Raw genomic sequence first — 22,822 nt, forward strand, 5'->3', positions numbered from 1 at the left:
CTTCATTTGTTAAAGTAATGATGGCCACTCATTTCTCTTTACTTAGCTGATTGGTTCTTGCCATAATATGAATTATAACAGTTGTCCAAAAGGGCTGTTGGCTGTGTATCAACCTGACTTCTACACAACACAACTGATGGTCCCAACCCCATTAATAAGGGAATAAATTCCACTAATTAACCCCACACCTGTGAAGTGAAAACCATTTCAGGTGACTACCTCATGAAGCTCATTGAGAGAACACCAAGGGTTTGCAACGCTATCAAAAAAGCAAAGGGTGGCTACTTTGAGGAATCTAAAATATAAGACATGTTTTCAGTAATTTCACACTTTTTTGTTAAGTACATAATTCCATTTGTGTTCATTCATAGTTTTGATGCCTTCATTGAGAATTGACGATGTAAATAGTCATGAAAATAAAGAAAACGCATTGAATGAGAAGGTGTGTCCAAACTTTTGGCCTGTACTGTGTATATTTTTGTGTAACATTGCAGTTCCAATAGGCTGCTGTTCAGACCAGTGAGTCAAAGATGTCCCTCCTCTGTGAGTCACATGGGTCATGTCAGGCAGGATAGCAGGAAAGTTTTTTTAGGCTTTTTTAGCGCTTTATTTCCAGTGTCAAACCCATAGATAATAGAACACTATATCTGTGGTAAAACCAGTGGTAGACCATTCTTAGAACTTAACCTAATAAAATGTATTAAACTATGCCAAATATACACTTTTAGGAAACTTTCTGAAATATGAAATATCTAGAAAATATCGTTTTTTCAAGTTCTTAAAATGTGCTTAGAAAGTTCTGATGATAAGCAATATTATCTTTCACCATTCAAAAAGAGTTGTATGAAGGTTTTATTTACTGCAAATAGCCACATGAAAAGGTTTGGTTCCCAAAATAGTAAAATCCACTGGGCCCCAATTTTTTCTCTTATACATTCTCACTCAGATATTATACACCATTGAAAAATATGCAGAAGCACAGAACATTTTCTCTAAAACTCCAACAACAAAAAAAATCTCTCCAGCCAATGCCAAAAAGATTGTAAGATTTTTTGGGGGGGCTGTGTCCGCCATATTTCAAAATAGACAGATTTGTTTTTCATCATTTAATTAATTAACATATGCAAATGTTAGTCGTGACAGTTTTGACTATGTACAACCCAGTTTCCAAAAAAGTTGGGACACTGTAAAATCTAAAGAAAAACAGAATGCAATGATGTGCACATTAATTAATCTCTATATTCAATAGAACAACGTACAAAGACAACATATCAAATACTGAAACTTAGAAATCTTATGGTTTCTTGAAACATATATGTCCACTCTGAATATGATGCCAGCAACATGTTTCAAAAAAGCTGGGGCAGGGGCAACAGAAGACTGGAAAAGTTGGGTAATGCTAAAATAAAAATCTGGTGGAACATCTCACAACTAATTAGGTTAATTGGCAACCGGTCAGTAACATGGTTGGGTATAAAAAGAGCATTCCAGAGAAGGTGAGTCTTACAGAAGTAAAGATGGGGAGTAAAAAAAAAAAAAGTATTTTTCCAAAATCAGTACAGATTCTCAGTTTCAAGATTTGATGTTGTCTTTTTACTATTTTCTATAGAATATAGGGTTAAAATGATTTGCACATCATTGCATTCTGTTTTTCTTTACACTTTACACAGCATCCCATATTATTTAGAAACAGGGTTGTACATAAATGTAAAGATGTACATCATTCCAGTTGCCATGGTACCATTATGGCAGCCTACACTGATTGCTCTGCAATTTTAATAGCTTTTAATGTATTTTTTGTGTTGCTTTTTTGAATAACGTTTAATTTATGAGTTTCTAATCAAGTACTGATCAGCTGTATTTAAAATATATTTTCTTTCAACTCTAAGAATTGAAAAAATTTCTGCAATCAACTCAGTAGAGCTAGCTGATTATTTTCTTTTGAATATTTGTGGGAATGCAGTACTAGGGGGCCTGCCTGCATATTCAATCAATAAAATACAGCTCATCCTACACAGAGCTGCAAGGATCCTAAGCCAATTAAAAAAGAATGCTCACATCACACCTCTCCATGCTGACCTTCATTGGCTTCCTGTCCCTCAAAGAATTTACTTTAAAACTATCCTTTGAGTTTATAAAGCTATCAATGGTATGGGACCTGTCTACTTATCTGACCTGCTCTCCCCCTATGAACCTCCACGCCCTCTTCAGTCACCAAAGACTGCGCCTTTTCTTTCATTGGACCTCACCTCTGAAACGCCATTCCTGACAGCCTCAGACAGTAATGGCTTTTAAATCAGGCCTTAAGACACACCTCATTCGGTTGGCCTGCCCTCCCCTTTTATCAAATTATACTGTACATTATTATATAATAATGTCTTATAAATTTTGTTTACTGTATTATCATTATAGTTTAACGTATATACTGTATTCTACAGTGGGGAGAATAAGTATTTGATACACTCCCGATTTTGCAGGTTTTCCTACTTACAAAGCATGTAGAAGTCTATAATTTTTTATCATAAGTACACTTCAACTGTGAGAGACGGAACCTAAAACAAAAATCCAAGCAATAAAATGCAAAATAATTACTTAAAAATCATACAATGTGAATTTCTGGGTTTTTGTTTTAGATTCCGGCACTCACAGTTGAAGTGTACCTATGATAATAATTACAGACTTCTACATGTTTTGTAAGTGGGAAAACCTGCAAAATCGGCAGTGTATCAAATACTTGTTCTCCCCACTGTATATATATATTTTATTTCATTTTATCTTTTATTTATTTTATATTAATGTATTATTTATTATTTTCTTTTTCAGTCACTTTGAGATTATTATAAGAAGTTAATAATGATCTTCAAGTTCATTTCAGCTTCAGCACTCAGAGATGGGTAACCCAATTGAAATAGAAAACTAAAAACATTGGAGACTCAAGTGAGACTAAATTCAACAGCAAAATCAGAACATCAAAGTGAACATAACATTATTTTTATTCAGTCTAGGGTTCCATTGTAGACAATTACATTGACATATTCAGAAATTAACAATGTATCATTTTTTGTTATTAATTCATTTTCAAATTGTTACAGCTGTGTCAGTCTTATTTTCTTCCCTCAGAAAAACAATGTGGGCAAGAGCTGTAATACTTTTCTTTGGCATGGTTTTACTCCACCCTAAGGTAATTTTTTAATCAGCCATTAGGATTATTCAGACAGTAGCCATGGAAGTTTTTATAAGTAAATACAATTACAAATATATGAAGACAAAACCAATAAGCGATGTTATAAAGTAATGGAGAATGTTGATGAATTCATATTTTCTCACAGCTCATGCAGTAATGTCCATTAGAGAACATACTTTGTTTATTGTTACTTTGATCGGGGATATCTCTCTCTTTGATACAGGTCATTGCATTTGGTAAGTTATTTGATCTTTATATTTAAGTCTGAATACATCTATGAAAGAATTAGAAACTCACACATGCAGGTCAGTTGCTGAAAAGATCCTGTGAAGCTTTTGCCTATAATTTCACTTATTAATGTTGTTAATTTCACTGATTGTTTTAGATAACTACATGGCTGAATTCATTATAGAGGGCAATGTTACATTTGACATCTCGGATGCTATAGCAGCAATCATTACACAAGGGTCTCAATTTGGGAACACGACGATTGAACAACTTCAACTAACAGCAGGTACAGAATCCATATTTCTTCCAAAAATAGTGTATAAATAAAAACTTGGAAAGAATTAAAGAATTATCTTCTACCAGTGTTTCATCCATATTGTTATTTTTGTTAATTGATCATGTATTTTTTATGTAGATTGCGAGATTGTTGGGGAGTCGTCTACTTGCAACTGTACATCAGGGTATACCTGGAGCAACTTTGTGTGTTACCAGTTCCAGTGTTGCAATGATTCATATTGTAATGCAAATCTTTCTAACATCACAGCATTCTGCATTCCCAAAATGGAAGGTATTATTGTTGTTACGTTGTTTCTACTTTCATCATTTTACACTACATTATCAATGTCCTAGCCCTACATAATACTTGAATAACTATGAAAAGATAAGTCATTGTACCATTGTTTTTTCTATTTTTACTAAAAACCTTCATCCAATGCCATTATTTATATAACTATTGTTATTGTTGCCATGATAATAACAACAACAGCCATAATAATGTTTTGCTATTTACTGTTTTGTTTTTTATTACAAAGTTCATCTTAATGGAATTGTTGCAGTGAGCATAATATTTAATGAAACAAATATTATCACAAGACAGGTATATTTTTATTGTTATTATAAGGAATTGAAATCTGCTTTTGATTAAATGAATAAAATGCATGACTTTCATACACCTAAAAATTATATAACAATGATGATATAATTTCTCTTTTCTCTTAGCTTACAGATGGTTTTCAAGGATTAAATGGATTTAAGAGCCTTAATGTATCTGGACCATGGTAAAGCAAATTAAATAATTCCTTATTCACTATTTAATATTGTTGGAGCTTGTGTTTCTTAGAGGAAAATGCACCATAATTTTTTTTCCCCTTTTACATATTGGAAACTCAATACTGACACATAAGGAAAAATGGCAACATTATTTTCGAAGTGGATATCAGTGTCATATTTCCAACTGATAAACTTACAGAAATATTAAGGTCCATGGAAACAAGAATTGGCTACTCTGCCAACATATCTGTTGAAACATCAGGTAAATGTCTTGACCCTTCCATTACAGACAACTTATTTCATGCAATGATATAAAGAACATGAGGTGATTAACCACACACACCCACTTTCAACCGGCTCAAATAAGGTCCATACAAAAAACAGTATGATATTAAGACGTAGCTTGGTAATGAGTATGTAAGGTGTGCAGGGATGTCAAGAACATACAGTAAATCTAATATATTTATCCCCTTAGATAAAAAAAAACAGTGTAACAAATTAAACTGAAAATGGATGGAAATTTTGCCACTGATCAACACAAAAAAAATCCATAATGTCCATAAAAAATAATTGATTGTCTAAGTAGTCACCCCTGTTAATCAATATTTGTTAGAGGCACCTTTGGTGAGACAGGTGATCATCATATGCATCTTAATTGCACACAGGTGAACTCATCATTCAACAATATACATGAATTCTAAACACAATTGTTTGCAGCTCATTCACGTGTTTCATGGCAAAGGGGGTTAATATTTATGCAATCAATTCTTCTCTATTTTGTATTTGTACAACACTGTTTCCAAAATGTTTGGATGCTGCGTAAAATGCAAATAAAAACAGAATCCAATAATGTGCAAATCATTCATCTCTATATTTAATTGAAAATGGTACAAAGACAACATATCAAATTTTGAAACTGAGAAATGTTATTGTTTTTGGAAAAATGTATGCCCATTTTAAAAGTAGGGACTGGGGCGTGTTTACCAAAGTATTGCATTATCTCTTCTTTTAACAATACTCTGTAAGTGTTTGGGAACTGAGGAGACCAATTGCTGTTGATTTGAAAGTGAAATGTTTTCCCATCCTTGCTTGACACAGGATTTCAGCTGCTCAACTGTTCGGGGTCTCCTATGTCATAAGTTTTCAATGGGTGACAGGACAGTTTTTCACTTTGTCTCAGTCCATCTTAAATGAGCTCGGGTCCAGAGAAGGCATTGGCGTTTCTGGATCTTGTTTATATATGATTTGTTCTTTGCATGGTACAGTTTTAACTAGCATTTATGGATGCAGCGACTTACTGTGTTCACAGACAATGGTTTTTCGGAAATGTTCCTGAGCTCATGCAGTAATGTCCATCACAGAATCATGTCTGTTTTTAATGCAGTGCCATCTGAGGGCCCATAGGTCCCGACCCTCCAATATTGGTTTTTGGCCTGGTCCCTTGCGTACAAAGATTGTGTTGCCCCTGTTCCAGTTTTTTATGAATTGCTGGCATCAAATTGAAGTCGGCATATATTTTTCACGAAACAATTAAATCTCTGTTTCAATATTTGAAATGTTGTCTTTGTACGATTTTCTATTGAATATAAGGTTTAAATGATTTGCACATCAATGATTTGCACATCATATTCTGTTTTCTTTACTTTTTACACTTTTTTGGAAACAGTGATGTAATTAATTTTAAAAAGTTGCAGATTAGACTTATTATGTGTTGATTAATGACCAAAAAATAATTGTAAATCCATTTTGATTTCATGTTATAACACAATATATCTGGAAACGTCGATGGGGCTGATTACTTTTGAGAGCCCCTGTATGTGTGTTATTATTCTCCCTTTGGAAGCTAGGTGAACCATTGCATTTCATTACAAAACACTTGGAATTGCTGCTTGGCAATTATTAGGTTCAGAATTACTACAGACGATCAGTTTTGCGCACGGAAATAACTTCCTCTTATCGCTTCCGTTGACTTTTACTATCGATTTGTTCTCCTGTTTTGTGAGCTGGCGTTTAGCGACTAGCGATTCAACAAGACGAAACGCTATGCGCTAAACGCTGGCCGTGGATGGTCATCAAAACACCGTATGAGGTGAGTTAGCAATCAGAGGTAAGATGAGTGTCAAGTAGTTGCATGGTCGGTTATCACCGCAGTGAGCTACAGCCTATATAGGGGAATGTAATCCAAATGTACTTTACATTTTTGGACAGTTTTGGAGTTTTTCAACCATATCAGTTACAACATTAAGAAAGGACAACACTTGCACGGTCATTTAGATTTTATACACCCCATTGTCTTAAACCAAAAGTATTTGGACAAATTCTACTGAATTATTTTGATCTAAATTACTTGTTTGAATATCTTAATGATTGACCCAATATGGATGAAATAATATAATTGTATAAATATGTGATCACTGTAGCTAATCTAATTAATCACAAATTAAAAGTTTATTGTAAAAAGTATATAGTCTGTATCAGTGGCATTCAAATCTGGCCCGCAAAACCAGTTCCACTCCATTTGTCCATTGCAACCCCTTTATCAGGGACCTCTGTTCTACCTCAACATTGCATCCACCTGGTGTCCCAGGTCTTAAATAAGTCTGATTAGGGGGTTGCAATGAAAACAGGGAGTGGAATTGTCTTCGATGGCCAGATTTGAGTACCACTGGCCTGTATTGTGTGATTATAGGTTGACATTTTTAGTGCCCCTATTTGGGTATAACCCTTTAGTAAATTTCTATTTTCCACAGGAATTGTGAACATCCTTTATCCAAAGGACATGGTAGATTACAACTCAACTCAAATGTTGAACTGCACAATTAACAATGAAAATTACGGCTCCTGGAATTGGGACTTCATTGCAGGAAATAATACCTACGTTCTGAATAATGGAACCAGCATTACCATCACATCCACGGCAGCTTGTACCACAGTCCAAATTAACAGTTTGTCAGGAATGTGGGCAGGTACGTCTGAGAAGACCCGTCATTCTTGCCAATCTGAGAGTTTAAAAAGTGCACCTGTGTTGTTCATTATTGAAATAGGACTGTTGATTTGATGTTGTTTTTAGGGTGAGCTTTCATGTCATCTCTAAAATATAATTACCTATTTTATTCCTCTCTAAATTTTCAGAAGGGATTTATAAGTGTGGATTTTCCAGTGGGTCCATTGTGCATGCAGCCACTGCAGAGCTGAAGGTAGCCCTGCTACCCGATACGATCTCCATGACGAGCGACCCACTGACAGTCGAATGCCCAAAGGATGTTATGGTCAATGCAACCATTCAAAACAGCCCTGAGAATTACACTGTAACGTGGACATTAAACCAAGTACCAGTTACATCCCAAACACCATCAGGTAAATAACTCTCAGTATTGGATCTTGAACTACAATGTGTTGTACCATATTTCCCTTTGTTCTGAAAATATATAAAGTTGCGGAAACCTGAGAAAGATTTCAACATTCTTCTGTAGTCCAAACAGATGGACAAATCACCTACCGCCTAAATTCAAAGATAACATGCCAACAACCATCTACAAATGCTATTATTATCACTGTAAATTTTATGAACCAGAAGAACAAGAACAAGACTCAAAATATAATTATCCCAGTGATTGATGGTATGTATATGTATATATTTTTTAATGTACTTGGCCACAGTGAGACAGAAGGCCATTAACAAAACACTTAAAGGTGCTATGCAGAGTTCCATTGTAATTTAATACATTTTTCATAATAGAGTAGATCTGCCATTGTAGTGGAATGATAGTGTTTCTCAATATTTATTTTCCAAAATACATATTTTGGGTGCATACAAAGTCTCATTGGAAAATATAGAATGTCTATTTGAAAACAATGGCCAGATCATCTTCTGTTGTCAAAATGAGAATACAAAAAACCGTGGCTGTATTATCTAATGGAGACTCGGACAACCTGCCAATGTAGAAATAACTCTTCAATTTCCTGTTTTCTAAAAATGCTTGCTATACTGTTCACATAATTTTCGTTTATAAAAGAAAAAACAAGCCCTGAATAGTTTAAGGATTCATTTTATAAACTAGTTTAGATGTTTAGATGTATGTTTTCAGTAAAAAAAAATACATATGCCTGATTTTGATCTAGATAATGTCCAGGTTTGTCAGGAAGACTCTCCTTGGCCAAAAACTCCAAAAGGCTTCACTTTAGTAATCCAACAATGTGAGATTGGGAGAGTGGGGTATCAAGAACGGACATGCATTTCGCCTGAATGGATGAATGAACTGGATAGATGTGTCAGTGAAGAATTAAATAATGTTCTAAATACAGCAGCTGTGAGTACAACTGAACCCATACAACTCTTATACTGTAAAGTTGATATCAAATATTGGTACTGTTCAGTTGGATGTCTATATTTTTTTATGAAAGCCCTTGCATTCCTCCATTACAGTAAGTTGACTGCATTAATTGTGTTGTACCATTTCAGGCCTTTAGAGGGGGACTTGGGGTCACTCAGAAGGTTGCCCTAGCAATCTTTTCGAGTTTGAAGAACATCAGTAATGACACGTCCTACTCAAATGCTGATTTGAGTGCATCCATCGGAGTGCTGGATATCATGTTTGAAGCCTCAAAACAATTCACCCTGGATGAATCCGTTTTAGGAGTGAGTCATCCTGTATATTCAAAATGTTTAACCTTTTTCTCCTAATTTCAGGATGCCCAATTCGCTATTTTGGATTTGCCTCATTGCAGCAACTATTTAGCAGGTTCTGGAGAGTCAGAGAGGATTGCATGTGTTCTCCAATGCACATCAGCTTCTTTATGTCAGTACACCACAACCTGGCAGAACCATCTGTACCCCGGGTGGAGGAATCCAATCTTCAAATCTCACATTGAAAACCTTTCGGAACATAATTTAAAAATAAATATCAAAATGTTTCAGGGGGGTAAAATGCAGTTCAAACAATAACAAAGCAGTCGTGCACTAGTGATTTTGTAAAAATCCCTAAGTTAAGGATGCGAGGACTGAGAGATCACACAGGAGGCTGCATTCATGTTGGCTAGCCTACTCTACAGGCCCATTTGCCCTTCTATCTAGAGAGAGTGAGTGAGTGTGACAGTGAGGATGACTGAGTGAGTGACTACCCACCCACCCTGTGTTAAATAGCTTAGTGGTTAATGATGCAGACTGCCACAAGGAGATTTGTTTTACCCGTAGGAATTACACTATCATTCGTAATGTGATCATCAATGACACTGAATCATATTTGTTGAGTACAAAACATTTCTTTCTCTCAGGATTTCCTCGGTGCAGCAAGTAACATGCTGAATGCAAATTGGGAACAAGTCAACACAACCATTTCCTACCAGATGTCCTCATTATACCTCAAGTCTGTTGAGGGCCTAGTGGAGAATATCTACATGAACAACAGCGATGGATATAGCACCCAAAACCTAGAATTCAAACTCTGCAAAAACATCACATGCAATCAAACTGTGTTTGGCGTAGAGGTCAACCTGAACCAGTCTTCAGGCATAGTGAAAACCTTAGGGGTAAAAAATCTGTCTGACAAATTAAATAATGAAAACTTCCCAGTCTCTATATTCCCTAGCATTGTGGTATCAGCCACACTGCAAAACCGCACTGACTCCAACATAGACATCAAATTGGACTTTCCTATCAACCAGCCAGTCGCTAAAGGCTCCACAATCCAATGTGTGTTCTGGAACACCACATTGAATGAATGGTCTGAGGATGGCTGTATGTGGAAAGAAATGGTCAACAACAGAAGCTACTGCGAGTGCTCCCACCTGACCTCCTTCTCAGTGCTGATGTCCACGTCCCAGCCGAACTTGCCCTATCTGGATGAGATTACTTATGTGGGATTGGGTGTGTCCATCGGCTCCCTCCTCATCTTCCTCCTCATCGAGGCGCTGGTGTGGTCAGCCGTAGTCAAGTCCAAACTCTCCCACTTCCGCCACATGGCCCTGGTGAACATCTCTCTGTGCCTGTTACTGGCTGATTGCAGTTTCTTGGCATCCTCCTCCTCCAACATTTTGCCAACAACCTGGTGCCTGGTTCTGACTCTGGCCAAGCAGTTCTTCTTCCAGGCTATGTTCTGCTGGATGCTATGCCTCAGCATCGTGCTACTGCACCAGCTCGTCTTTGTCTTCTACCCGTTGAGGAAGCGTTTGTACCTGTTTCTATCCATCGTCCTCGGCTATGTCTGTCCTACACTGATCGTGGCATCTACATTTGCGTACTACCGAAACGAACGTTACTACGATGTGGACACCTGCTGGCTTGTTTATACAAGTCCTCTGAAAGGTTCAATGAACGCATTTTTTCTGCCTGTTGGGACAATTGTTTTGATGAATATGTTCTCCATGTACGTTGTCATCCAGACGCTATTCAAATCCAGTTTCTCCAATGGGAGTAAAGCAGATGAAAAAGAGACCGTCAAAAGCATCTTGAAAGTGGTTGTCTTTTTAACACCAGTCCTTGGGGTGACATGGGGTTTGGGATTCTTTACGCAGATCTGGGACAGCCGTGAACCAGTGGGTGCTTTTATGGTGTATGCTTTCACCATCACAAACTCCTTTCAGGTACTTTTTCATCCATTGTCCGTAACCTTATATTATTTAAAGGTGCACTCCAGGATAATTTGCACAATAAAACCATAAAATATTATGTGAATTAGATCTGTCACAAATGAATTGTCAAAACATTTCAGGACATAATATTATGAATTTGCAGATCATATTACAACTTTTCATGACATAGTCTACATAATTTGAAACTATACAAAAGCTCTTGAGTGCATATTTAAGTTTAAATACGTTTTTACTATGGCATTTATTGTATCGTTGTGTCATTTTTTTCAGGGCCTCTTCATTTTGCTTACTGGATGTTTTGCAGAGAAAAAGGTATTTGTGAATCATTAAGGATCTGTGATTTAATTAATATTAAAAGAACCTTTTGTAAATGGATGATTCCAAAGAAGGGGTGTAAACCAAATGGTTAAGTGGTTTTACATCTTGTATGTTTCATTTCATTTCAAGGAAAGTTTTGCACATTTTACTTTAGCAGTTGTCAAAAAGTGCACTAACAAACAGTATATTTTGTTTAAAAGAACTAGCATAGTGGCAATAAAATACTCCCTAAAAAAGCAGCACTTTAGGGAACATCCTAATGAAGTGCCAGGCCCTGTGGATGACCAGTTCCCTTCTGCCTGTGCCATGTGAAGCGAGATTGTTCATTAAGCTATTTAAATATCCGATTGATCATCTTGGTCAAAAATATATACTCCATCGACTCTGATCGACGTCATTCAGGACGAGTTCGGTGTGTGGTGAAAACATTTCCAATGTAATGTAATAAAAACTGCATGAGTAGTAGTATATTATGAACTGTCCGGAAACAGCCTACAAATTAGTTTCAACCCTGAATTTACTCCACTTCCATAGAATCACCAATACATATTATGTCTGATATGTGCTTAACACTATTTTAATGCCAGGTGCGAGATGAGGTCTGGAAAATTATCATGACTGGGGTGAGTTCCACTCTTGAAATTACAAATATATATGTATGTGTGTGTGTGTGTGTGTGTGTGTGTGTGTGTGTGTAGTAATACAATAGTCACAATAATTACAATATTGTAGTTACATTACTCTGTACTTTGGTAATTGCCTAGTAATAATAGTAATTTAATTATTTTCTTATACCCAAATGGAATACAGACAGGGAAATAACAAAAACTTGACATTCCTTTATAGATAGAATGCAGTTATAATTAGAATGCCAACAAAATTTAGCATTTTGTGCCAACATTGTAATAAAAAATTTACTTTTGTAAGTACAGTTTGACTACACAAAAAAGCAGCTTCATGTTTTGTCCAGATCTAAAGCTGAATACCTCTATCACCAGGCACCTCCTCCCAAAGGAAAAACTGAGAGCATGAAAAACCTGACTAAGTCTGCTTTAAAAAAATAAAAAATATCAAGGTTGGTCAAATCTTCATACTGGACACACTGACCTCTGACTGCCAAACATGATATTTTATTAATTCAATTGACACATTAGTAAAATGATTCACTCTTCAAGCACTTACTCTGTTAAATCAGGTGTGCAATTTTGAAGCTGTAACAAAACCCTGCAACCCCTAGAAGTCTGCAGGATTGGTGATTGAAGAACACTGTACTCATCATATGTTTTCTGCCTCAGAGAATGAATTGCTGTGTATACTGGATCAAGCTACCGTACTGCTACTGCTCTTACCAAGAAGGAAACCTCCACTTGTTTGGTTCTGTAAAAACATTAAAGGCTGATATTTAGGTTGTGTGCGGACAGGTCTCACATGATTTACAATCGGATTCCATAGTAGCATTGATGCGCAAAGCTAAGCATCAATTTCCGATTGAGCCGACTGTAGGCTAATTAATGCAGCATTTATTGTGAATAGCCAGTAACAACTGCAAGGCAGACTATTGCCAGAACAACTGCAACACAGACTATTCAGTCAAACAATTAGATCCTTTCCTCTTAGCATCCTGATCTATCTTGATGGCATTTCTGTATCTGCCACAGAGCAAGATATATATTGCTTAATTGTATCATTCAGTACACCTGTATAGAAGCATCTGTATTTCGTTATGTTCCTCCACAATTTTTTTTGTTGATCTGTCACCCATCTGTATATTTTGTTTAATCTTTAACATGTCAGCAATACAAATGTTTAACATTCTACAATGCAGCTCTACATATTGAATCAAACCATTATTTTAATTGTAGCCTTAGCTTGTATGGCAATTACCTATGATTTTTGATATTAATGGAAAAGCTCATTTGACAATTGCTAAACACATTTGTGTGGTTTTTGTGTCTATTATCTACAAACATACCTGTAGCAGTCTCGACTTGTAATGCATACTTTAATGTCTGACCCGATTTCATAATGTTCAGCAATGTAGTGGTAAATAAAAACTTGGTTAAACTCTGATTACAAGTTGCATCATTTCATCAACTGCATTTTTTCATGCCCTTCAACATTCATAGAGTATGAACCTATCTCACACCAGAAGCAGCAAGGTATTTATCCAGGCCCTTGTCATTTCGTTTCTGGATTACTCCAACTCACTCCTGTAATGACTCCCGGTGTGACTCCCGGTGTGACTCCCGGTGTGACTCCCGGTGTGACTCCCGGTGTGTGCCACCAAACACTCATTCAGAAAGCAACGGCCCGTCTAGTGTTCAGGTACATGTCCCCCCCCCCGCCGCATTGCATTCTCTACTGGCTTCCACTCAAAGCTTGTGTCCGCCACAAGGCCATGGTTCTTGCCTACAGACCAACAAGAGAATATTCTTCCTTCATGCCATGCTCAAACCCTACATCCCTATCCGGGCTCTTCATTCAGCCACCTGTGGGCTCTTGTCTGGCCCTGCCCTTCGGGGCAGTTCCTGATACACTCAGATAAAACTCTTCTGTCCTGGCACCTAAATGATGGAACCAGCTTTGAGTGGAAGCCCTTTGTAGCATTGTTCTCATTCATCTGTATCGTAAAACCTCAAATCATGTTTTAAAGATTTTTTCCTAAATATTTCCCTAGTTTTTGAATATAGGCCTAAATAAATATGTGTATGTTTATATATATACACTCACCTAAAGGATTATTAGGAACACCTGTTCAATTTCTCATTAATGCAATTGTCTAATCAACCAATCACATGGCAGTTGCTTCAATGCATTTAGGGGTGTGGTCCTGGTCAAGACAATCTCCTGAACTCCAAACTGAATGTCAGAATGGGAAAGAAAGGTGATTTAAGCAATTTTGAGCGTGGCATGGTTGTTGGTGCCAGACGGGCCGGTCTGAGTATTTCACAATCTGCTCAGTTACTGGGATTTTCACGCACAACCATTTCTAGGGTTTACAAAGAATGATGTGAAAAGGGAAAAACACCTTTTGGGCGAAAATGCCTTCAGCAGTCCTGAAAATGCCTTGTTGATGCTAGAGGTCAGAGGAGAATGGGCCGACTGATTCAAGCTGATAGAAGAGCATCTTTGACTGAAATACAACCACTCGTTACAACCGAGTTATGCAGCAAAGCATTTGTGAAGCCACAACATGCACAACCTTGAGGCCGATGGGCTACAACAGCAGAAGACCCCACGGGGTACTACTCATCTCCACTACAAATAGGAAAAAGAGACTACAATTTGCATGAGCTCACCAAAATAGGACAGTTGAAGAATGGAAGAATGTTGCCTGGTCTGATGAGTCTCCATTTCTGTTGAGACATTCAGATGGTAGAGTCAGAATTTGGCGTGAACAGAATGAGAACATGGATCCATCATGCCTTGTTACCACTGTGCAGGCTGGTGGTGGTGGTGTAATGGTGTGGGGGATGTTTTCTTGGCACACTTTAGGCCCCTTAGTGCCAATTGGGCATTGTTTAAATGCCACGGCCTACCTGAGCATTGTTTCTGACCATGTCCATCCCTTTATGACCACCATGTACCCATCCTCTGATGGCTACTTCCAGCAGGATAATGCACCATGTCACAAAGCTTGAATCATTTCAAATTGGTTTCTTGAACATGACAATGAGTTCACTGTACTGAAATGGCCCCCACAGTCACCAGATCTCAACCCAATAGAGCATCTTTGGGATGTGGTGGAACAGGAGCTTCGTGCCCTGGATGTGCATCCCACAAATCTCCATCAACTGCAAGATGCTATCCTATCAATATGGGCCAACATTTCTAAAGAATGCTTTCAGCACCTTGTTGAATCAATGCCACGTAGAATTAAGGCAGTTCTGAAGGCGAAAGGGGGTCAAACACAGTATTAGTATGGTGTTCCTAATAATCCTTTAGGTGAGTGTATATATATATGCTATACACTATTTGTATCTGTGTGTTCTTGCCATCATTTCATTATCAATTAAAATAAGCTATGGAATGCAAAAATTATTTCATTTTGGAGTAACTTACAGTACCACAATTTTATTTAAGCCCATGTAAACCAAACATAAAGCTATTAATGTACATGAAACTATTAAGAGTGAAATTGTCAGAAGTGACTATATGTAATTATATCAATTACATAGTAGGTGTGGCACAATCCTATCATTGTTTCATATAGATGCATTGAGATTGAGATGGTACTGAGATGAGTATTGTGGTGGTGTGATGGGGGTGACTCAGTGAGGTCTCCGGATGACTGAGAAGATGGCCAGAGTCAGAACAATTGTCCCTGCTGCTCCACCACTCAGAATGCCCAAAATAGTGCCATCGATATGCTGCTTCTCACATAACTCTCCAGCATAGTATGTGGCTTGGCCAGAGATACACCTTAGAGAGAATAAAATGTATTACGAGTCAGTGGTTGCAGGAACATCCATTTCACTCCTGGTCTTATATACCATAATTGACTGTTTTCAGGAAGTTCTAGTGAAAATGCATGTACGGTCAAAAGTATAATGCACTGAAAACTGAACCCAGACCAAAGATCTGTCCGGTTTTGAAAAGGAAATTGAAATGTGTGAAAGGCGAGAAAATAAATATGTATATTGTCAAACAGCCACTACAATAAGTGCAGATATGGGAATTGAGCCAATAACTCATGCGTACACACCTGCATGTGGCTTTCCCCTGTTTCTCCAGCACACACACACCACTGTTGTGGCACGGGTTGGGGTTACACGCATCTTTAGACACAGCCCGCACCTGTCTACGTTTCGGAACCTCAGCTATCTCCTCTCGGCGGGTCTCCTCCTCCAGTAGGTCAGTACTGGGACTCTTCGGCTTCACAGAGACCTCTGACTTCACCAGATGGGTCAAATCTAGAAGATATCCACAAAGAGTAATTGTGTAGTGTTAAGATTGTTCATTGTTCATTCATCTTGATGTTGTTACTGTTGTTGCCTTGCATGGTGAGAATCGAACTCCAACACCTTTTCAGGCTTGCAAAAAACCAGCTAACTTTGGCCCCTATTATCATTTTTTTGGAGAACTAAAATGTGAATGAACAAGTTTAAAATGTAAGTGAACTGGAAAACAATGGAATGTTTTGCTGTTAAATAGTCCTTTTCAAATCCACCACCATGTTCATAGAAATATGTTAGTTCAAAGTTTGTTTGTTTTTTCATTTTATGGATTTTCTTTTAAACAAGTTGTGAATCGTGGAATTTGACAGATTAGCTATTATGTATCAAATAGATCAGTCTTTTTTTTTTCTTTACCCAGAACTTTCTAGTAGACATCTCAGTGAAGACTATAATGTTTTATTTAAAATAAATATTATGTAATTGAACAAAACAGTAAGGTGGCCTATAATTGGAACAGTGAAAATATTAATATTTCCCCTGAAATTTCAGAATTGCAAATTAATGATATGCGACGGTAGCATTTTTATGTCACTAATAATCACAAAACACTGACAACTTGATTAAATTATTATTTGGTACAAGAAGATATATTTAAAGACTGCTGTCTACGCTATTGCCTTGCAGATATTTAGGGAGACTTACGTTGAGGTATGTTAAGTTTAATAGTGACAGAAATATGTCAAATCATTACAAAACCGTATAGTATATTTCCAAAAATGTTTATGTGGGTGAAAGGAACTGACGTTCTCAGGTTTGTTGAAGTGGTCCTCACCGTCAAAGTCGACAGTAAAAATGAGGTCATTGTTCTTGAGAAAGCTTCTTCTTTGCAGCTGTTTATGAGAGATAAATGTACTCCATCCATACTCAGGTCCTCTATAGCAGTCGCAGCTTGGATCCCAGTCAGCACCACTAGTGCTGCTGGGCTTAATCCAATTTGGGATAGTAGTCTCTGGGGTTGAAGAGTGTAGGAGAAAAGTTGAAACAGAACAACCTACTAAACTAAATGTGAAAATGATTATCTTTACATATGCTCTTATAATCTAATGATAAACTGATCATGGTAATGATTTGCAGACTAAGCAATAGTAATGTAAACATTTTGCAAACAGAATTTTAAATCAGAGAAACCGTACATTGGTTCAATCACCTTGGATTTCTGATCAATATTTAGAATTAAGGCATTACTAGCTGGCATAATTTGTGTAATTGCATAATTACGTTACGTGAAGTTAGAATTAGGAACTTGGAATTAAATGGCATTGGCAAAAATAATACAGTCAGTGTAGAGTGTTTATTTAGATTTGCTGTCAATCAAGTAGTCATGTCACCCTTTGCAACTGCATTAACTAAGAAATGACGTTAATCCAACTATCAAGAATAATTACAAGTATTGTGACAGCTGATTATACTAACTCACCAGTGGTGAAGCTTCTGGTGGCAGACATCCTCAGCTTGGCATCAGAATCCTGGTCCATGGCAGTGATGGTGGCCTGCCTGTTGATCACTGGCCATTCCATCATGCCGTCGTTCTCCCCGCTGCATAGATGGAAGGTCACGCCCACATACTCAGTGTTATTGTTGTTTCTTCCATTTGGGTAGATGTTTACCCCGTAAGCGTAGCCCTCAGGGCTGTAGAACCGTCTACTCCTGATTCGCTCTCCAGTTGGCATGGTGGCGAGCAAGCCGGTGAAGTTCCGGATTTTCCAGACGCCGCTGGGGCATGTTGTTTCGGTCAGTGTGATGTCATCGATTAAGATTGCCCCTGCTGAAGTGTTGTTGGACCCCCCCACACCCTGAAATATGTAGCGGAACTTCCTTTTCATGTGCAGGTTCACATAGGCTGGCTGCCAGGTGTCATCTACACTGTCTGAGGAAATAAAAGACATCTCTATATTCAGCTACCAGATTACCTTACCAAGGACTGTCACACCTGGAATAACATGCAATGCAGACACTATCAAAACTCTCCAAACCATAAAACATGCGTAACATATATCAATTTTTCTTTCTAAACACAGTACCTGTGATGGTATGGATTTTGCTGGAGCTGCTAACATTTCCAGTTCCGTCATCTGTTCTGACCCACACCACCAGCTTGTCCCCAGCCGGCCCAGACATCTTGTAGAAGAACTGCAGACACTGTGCGCTCCTCTTTGGGTAGAGGATGCGTGACTCTAGAATTGCACTGGTCTCCACCTCCACTTTAGAAGTGTCGAACTTCATGAAATGGCCCGCATCTACGGAGCGTGTTAAAGGTACAGTATCAATTTATTCAGCCCTTTTCAGCTGCTAACATCTAGTGAAATGAAGAAGGATGTGAAAGGCAGTAAGTAAGGGGATACCTCTGCAGCGTCCCACCAGTGTGTGGTCTACCTCATCGGAGCTGCTCAAGGTCTGGACCCAGTCTGCATCATCAGCCTCACTCTGGACCATCCCACAGACATTGATCAGCTCGAAAGAACACTGGTCCAAGAGTGTTTGTGTGTTGCCTGCCATGACAGGGACATTGTCTTTCATTACCGTCACCAACGCATTTCCTTTGGATTGGCAGCCTCTCGTGGTGGTCCACTGTCATTTTCGTACGTACCGTTTTGACGCTACTGGGGTACGGTACAGGCGGTGCGATCATATGGCTCAGTCTAACAGGGTCACTTACTGCAGTCGTACATGCGGTTCAGCCTAAGCAGGTCCACAGAACTGAAGTCCAGGCGCTGTCCGATGAGGTCGTTGAACGACGGGATGGCTGTGGTTATGGTGGGGGTGCTTGGGTTCTTGTTGAAAGACAGGGGCCGGTAATGCATGACAGACTCGTAGTCGTATGGTGTGTTCAGGTCTGTGACGTAGTCTGCTTCATATTTTTTGAAGTTGTGCTCCTTTCCTATGTTGGCAGGTTGTGTGTTTGCCAAAGAAAATCGTTAGAAACGTGACAAAAACACTTCTCCAGAGAGCCGCTCTCCATGGGAGGCAGAATGCAAAACAGATAGTGTGGCTACCACGAAGTGCAGTGTGCTTAATTCTGTTACATCCCCACCTTCTATGATTTGGTCCCACCAGATCTTGACGTAGTCATCTCTGTCAGATCGGGACTGCTCATGGAAGAAGCCCAAAGCATGGAGAAGTTCATGTTCCACGATGGCCTTGGTGTCACAACCCGCCCCTATGGAGAGGTTCTGTCCAATCTTATCATCTCCCACAAAGGACCAGCATCTGAGGTCATCACACAGAGGATTAGAGGACACCTGCAAAGGCCCTATCCAAGTGGACGCAGATCTAAAAACTAGTTGTGCTTTTTTTGTGGATTGTAATCAAACAGATTGTTGTGAAAATTTGAAAAAAAAAAAAATGATTTACGTTTTCCGTTATTATGTTATTGGAATAATTTGTGACACCAGCACTGTGTCATAGAAAATTTATATCACAATTTTATCTCAAATGTTTACTAAATACATAATCTGTTGATGAATGGAACACTAATGAATGCACATTCCTTAGATAAGCATATTCTAATCAGTGCTCTTTGATTTTATGCTTTAGAGGGACAGTAGGTCCATAAAGTTGAGCAAGAGCTCATAACATGACAGTGGATTTGGCTGCACTCACCCCTCCAGTTTTGTGAAAGAGATGTATGTGCTTTCTCCCTCATAGGGCTTGAAGTCCACACAGGATTTCAGGCGGTATGCTTCAAAAGCCTGGTGAATAACACCTTTTGCGTTCAGCTCTGAGGGAATACATTTGTTTTCAGAATAATGCCTGCCATGATTGTACCTTCATTGCATACAGCAGTGAGGCAAGTGTGGTTGAGTGTACATACCCAAGGAATCTGTCAAGATATAAGGAATTGGAAACTTCCATCTTCTTGTTTCATCCAGGATTGCATTTCTTCTTGGCTGCAAATTGTACAAAATAAATTAGGTTGGTTAACTGCTTCATGTCATCTTTCAGTTTACTGAAGATAGACTATGAAGAGGTGTCTACTTACATCACCTGCAATGTCTCCCTCAAACAGGTCAAGATCTGATTAAAAAATATTCGAAAATGCAAACGTCAATCATACAGTATTTTTTACAATCTGCCAAATTTGTAAGATGGTTGCAAATATGGTGATTAGAGTAATATTACTGTGTATTGACCTAATGTAGAGCAAAGTACCTGAATTGATTTCTGGTATATCGTCTCGTAATTCACCTCCATCTGCATCCCCACCTTATTTATTTAACATTGAAACAATGATGTACAATCGTGACTAACTGCTTTTCACAAAGAGAATTATCCAAATGAAGAAGAAATGTACAATACATGTTACACGCTAAGATCTAGAACCTACCGTAAAGTGTTGGAACAGCATGAACCTACAAGAAAAAAGAAACACCTTACAATCTAAATGATCGAATGTAAAATCATAAAATATTTTCAATAGCAAAGGATGTGTACTCTACCTTGAACACAACTAGAATTGTAATTAAAATGGTAATCCTCCCCTGTGTCTTGACATACTCCATGTTTAATTTGGAGGGGTTGGATATGTGTTTCACTACTATTGTGAACTGGCCCATGAAAGCAGTTACTTAAAGGAACTTTGACCGTAGATCATTTCTGTAATAAGTAACATAGACTTAAGGCCTTGAAGGACAGAGGAAGGAAAAATCTCACCACAGGTTCCAGAAAATAAATTGTGTGACAACTGCCACTAGCAATCTCCACGATATGAAGAATTGAAATGGCATAAGTGAAATGTGTTATCACATATTAATTATTTTTTTGCCTCTTGGCAAAATGGGAATATTTCAGTAACACTTTACAAAAAGGGTACATTAATTGACATTAGTTAATGATGTAGTAAATATTAACAAACATGAATTATAGGTCTTAATAAGCATTTTTATTCATTTTTGTTAATATTAACTAAAGCAGTTAGGCCCTATAAGTATTAATGTTACTAGATGTATTAGTTAAAATTTATGTTTATTTCTGTTGATGTAAACACCTACACATACATTAATTAACGATTCTATTGTATCTAGCTTCTTTCAGACTGCTCAATTAACTTGCTTATCTTCCAGCATCACATCTTCCTCTTGAGAACAGATTGAGAACAGAGGACAAATTTTAATGTACTCATCTTTGAGTTATTACTATACTTTATGAATATTTGTGTACACATACGGTACAATTACTAAATAGTAAGGAAATATTCACCAGATGTACTGTATGCATGACCATCATGGTATATTTGAAATCAACAGCTATAAATGTATTACCAATGTTTGTGGGCTATTCATTAGCATGACTTAATAGTAGTAAACCATTAATTAAAATAAATTGTGACCCTTAATGTAAAGTGTAAACTACCTGAATAATAATTAATGGATCATTTACATTTGTAGAGTCTTTATTAGTATTACTTAATAGTAGTAAAACATTAATTTAAGGCATGTGTGACCTTTATGTTAAAGTGTGAAGTACATGAATAATAACTAACGGATAATTAATGTTTGTGGAGTCTTCATTAGGCTTACTATACTATTTCTTAAGTCACCTTGATTACGCATGTTATGCTTCTTTATAATACATTAAAGGAACAAAAAGTTATTTTTCTGGGAGTAAATCAACCGTGATTAAGTAGACATGATCTATCTGTTAACCATCTACATTAGCAGGCATGATCTATCTGTAAACCATGTACATTAGCGGACATGATCTATCTGTAAATCATATTAGCAGGCATGATCTATCTGTAAACCATGTACATTAGCAGACATGATCTATCTGTAAATCATATTAGCAGGCAAGATCTATCTGTAAACTATGTACATTAGCAGACATGATCTATCTGTAAACCATGTACATTAGCAGACATGATCTATCTGTAAATCATATTAGCAATCATGATCTATCTGTAAACCATCTATATTAGCAGACATGATCTATCTGTAAACCATCTATATCAGCAGACATTATTAGCATCATTTTATCTCTGATTTTCTGTTTTTAAAACTCTTTGTTAAATGTTCCCTTTGCAGCCCTGCCATAGGGTTAGAGTTAGAAATAAGGTATGGAACCTGTCAGAATTTTTTTATTATTTAGGAATATATGTAATTTTAATTTATTTCAAATCGATGAGCAGCTGCTCAAGAGGTCAAAAGATCATGGAGTCATTTTTCCAAATCTACACTTTCCAGAAAGTTTGACTGAAGAAATAATGAAGTTGAAATTTTTATGGAAAAGGATTTCTATTTCTTAGTGTAATCCAAAATTTGAAGTTGAAAACAAAACCACATGGCATTATTTTCTACTGGCCCCCGATGGGAATTGGACCCCAGTGGTGGGCCATCAGGGCCCGCAAGGCCTTCTCTGCTAGCCTAATGATTGTGAGAATTAGAACATTTTATTTTTATTATTTAATATATATTTTAATTAACGCTATATATATTTTACGAAGTTCATTCACTTCAGTCTATTAACATTATTTCATTGCTACTCTCTCCTTCAGTTG

At 37.4% G+C, this 22,822-nt stretch overlaps 2 protein-coding genes across 4 annotated transcripts; one reads left to right on the forward strand and one right to left on the reverse strand.

Annotated features, from left to right (window-relative positions):
- The first annotated feature begins 4,417 nt into the window (after nucleotides 1-4,417).
- On the forward strand, nucleotides 4,418-14,143 carry adgrf3b (adhesion G protein-coupled receptor F3b). Of its 3 annotated transcripts, XM_020056016.2 has the most exons (12): nucleotides 4,418-4,470; nucleotides 4,597-4,724; nucleotides 7,213-7,428; nucleotides 7,595-7,819; nucleotides 7,936-8,082; nucleotides 8,585-8,772; nucleotides 8,925-9,101; nucleotides 9,737-11,044; nucleotides 11,324-11,365; nucleotides 11,959-11,994; nucleotides 12,370-12,446; nucleotides 12,667-14,143. In XM_020056016.2, the coding sequence occupies exons 2-11, from the start codon at nucleotides 4,676-4,678 to the stop codon at nucleotides 12,433-12,435; spliced, it is 2,454 nt and encodes an 817-aa protein (XP_019911575.1). In that variant the 5' UTR covers nucleotides 4,418-4,470; nucleotides 4,597-4,675; the 3' UTR covers nucleotides 12,436-12,446; nucleotides 12,667-14,143. The 3 variants fall into 3 exon arrangements, with proteins under 3 accessions (XP_019911575.1, XP_010880652.3, XP_019911576.1); XM_010882350.4 differs by having other exon boundaries at nucleotides 12,370-14,143; XM_020056017.2 differs by having other exon boundaries at nucleotides 7,327-7,428; nucleotides 12,370-14,143.
- A 1,266-nt stretch (nucleotides 14,144-15,409) lies between these two features.
- Nucleotides 15,410-20,891, reverse strand: mep1a.2 (meprin A, alpha (PABA peptide hydrolase), tandem duplicate 2). The gene is made up of 14 exons (XM_010882296.4): nucleotides 20,766-20,891; nucleotides 20,654-20,678; nucleotides 20,479-20,532; nucleotides 20,309-20,343; nucleotides 20,141-20,216; nucleotides 19,930-20,047; nucleotides 19,361-19,536; nucleotides 18,986-19,207; nucleotides 18,672-18,818; nucleotides 18,351-18,566; nucleotides 17,747-18,196; nucleotides 17,102-17,278; nucleotides 16,077-16,284; nucleotides 15,410-15,793 (listed from the first exon to the last, which is right to left on the reverse strand). Exons 1-14 carry the CDS (start codon nucleotides 20,880-20,882, stop codon nucleotides 15,643-15,645), a joined length of 2,172 nt encoding a protein of 723 aa, XP_010880598.2. The 5' UTR covers nucleotides 20,883-20,891; the 3' UTR covers nucleotides 15,410-15,642.
- Between the last annotated feature and the right edge of the window lie 1,931 nt (nucleotides 20,892-22,822).

This window comes from Esox lucius, chromosome 18 (assembly GCF_011004845.1).
Source record: "Esox lucius isolate fEsoLuc1 chromosome 18, fEsoLuc1.pri, whole genome shotgun sequence".
Lineage (NCBI taxonomy): Eukaryota > Metazoa > Chordata > Actinopteri > Esociformes > Esocidae > Esox > Esox lucius.

Bases quoted from the DNA above. Each gene is read 5' to 3' on its own strand.
- adgrf3b (XM_010882350.4), top strand. From the start codon at position 4,676: ATGGAAACAAGAATTGGCTACTCTGCCAACATATCTGTTGAAACATCA. The intron at 4,725-7,212 runs GTAAATGTCTTG...TATTTTCCACAG, and splicing joins CATATCTGTTGAAACATCAG to GAATTGTGAACATCCTTTAT. The intron at 11,045-11,323 runs GTACTTTTTCAT...CATTTTTTTCAG, and splicing joins CCATCACAAACTCCTTTCAG to GGCCTCTTCATTTTGCTTAC.
- mep1a.2 (XM_010882296.4), bottom strand. From the start codon at position 20,882: ATGGGCCAGTTCACAATAGTAGTGAAACACATATCCAACCCCTCCAAA. The intron at 20,048-20,140 runs GTATGTACACTC...GTATTCCCTCAG, and splicing joins TATCTTGACAGATTCCTTGG to AGCTGAACGCAAAAGGTGTT. The intron at 17,279-17,746 runs GTGAGTTAGTAT...CTTCAACCCCAG, and splicing joins CACCAGAAGCTTCACCACTG to AGACTACTATCCCAAATTGG.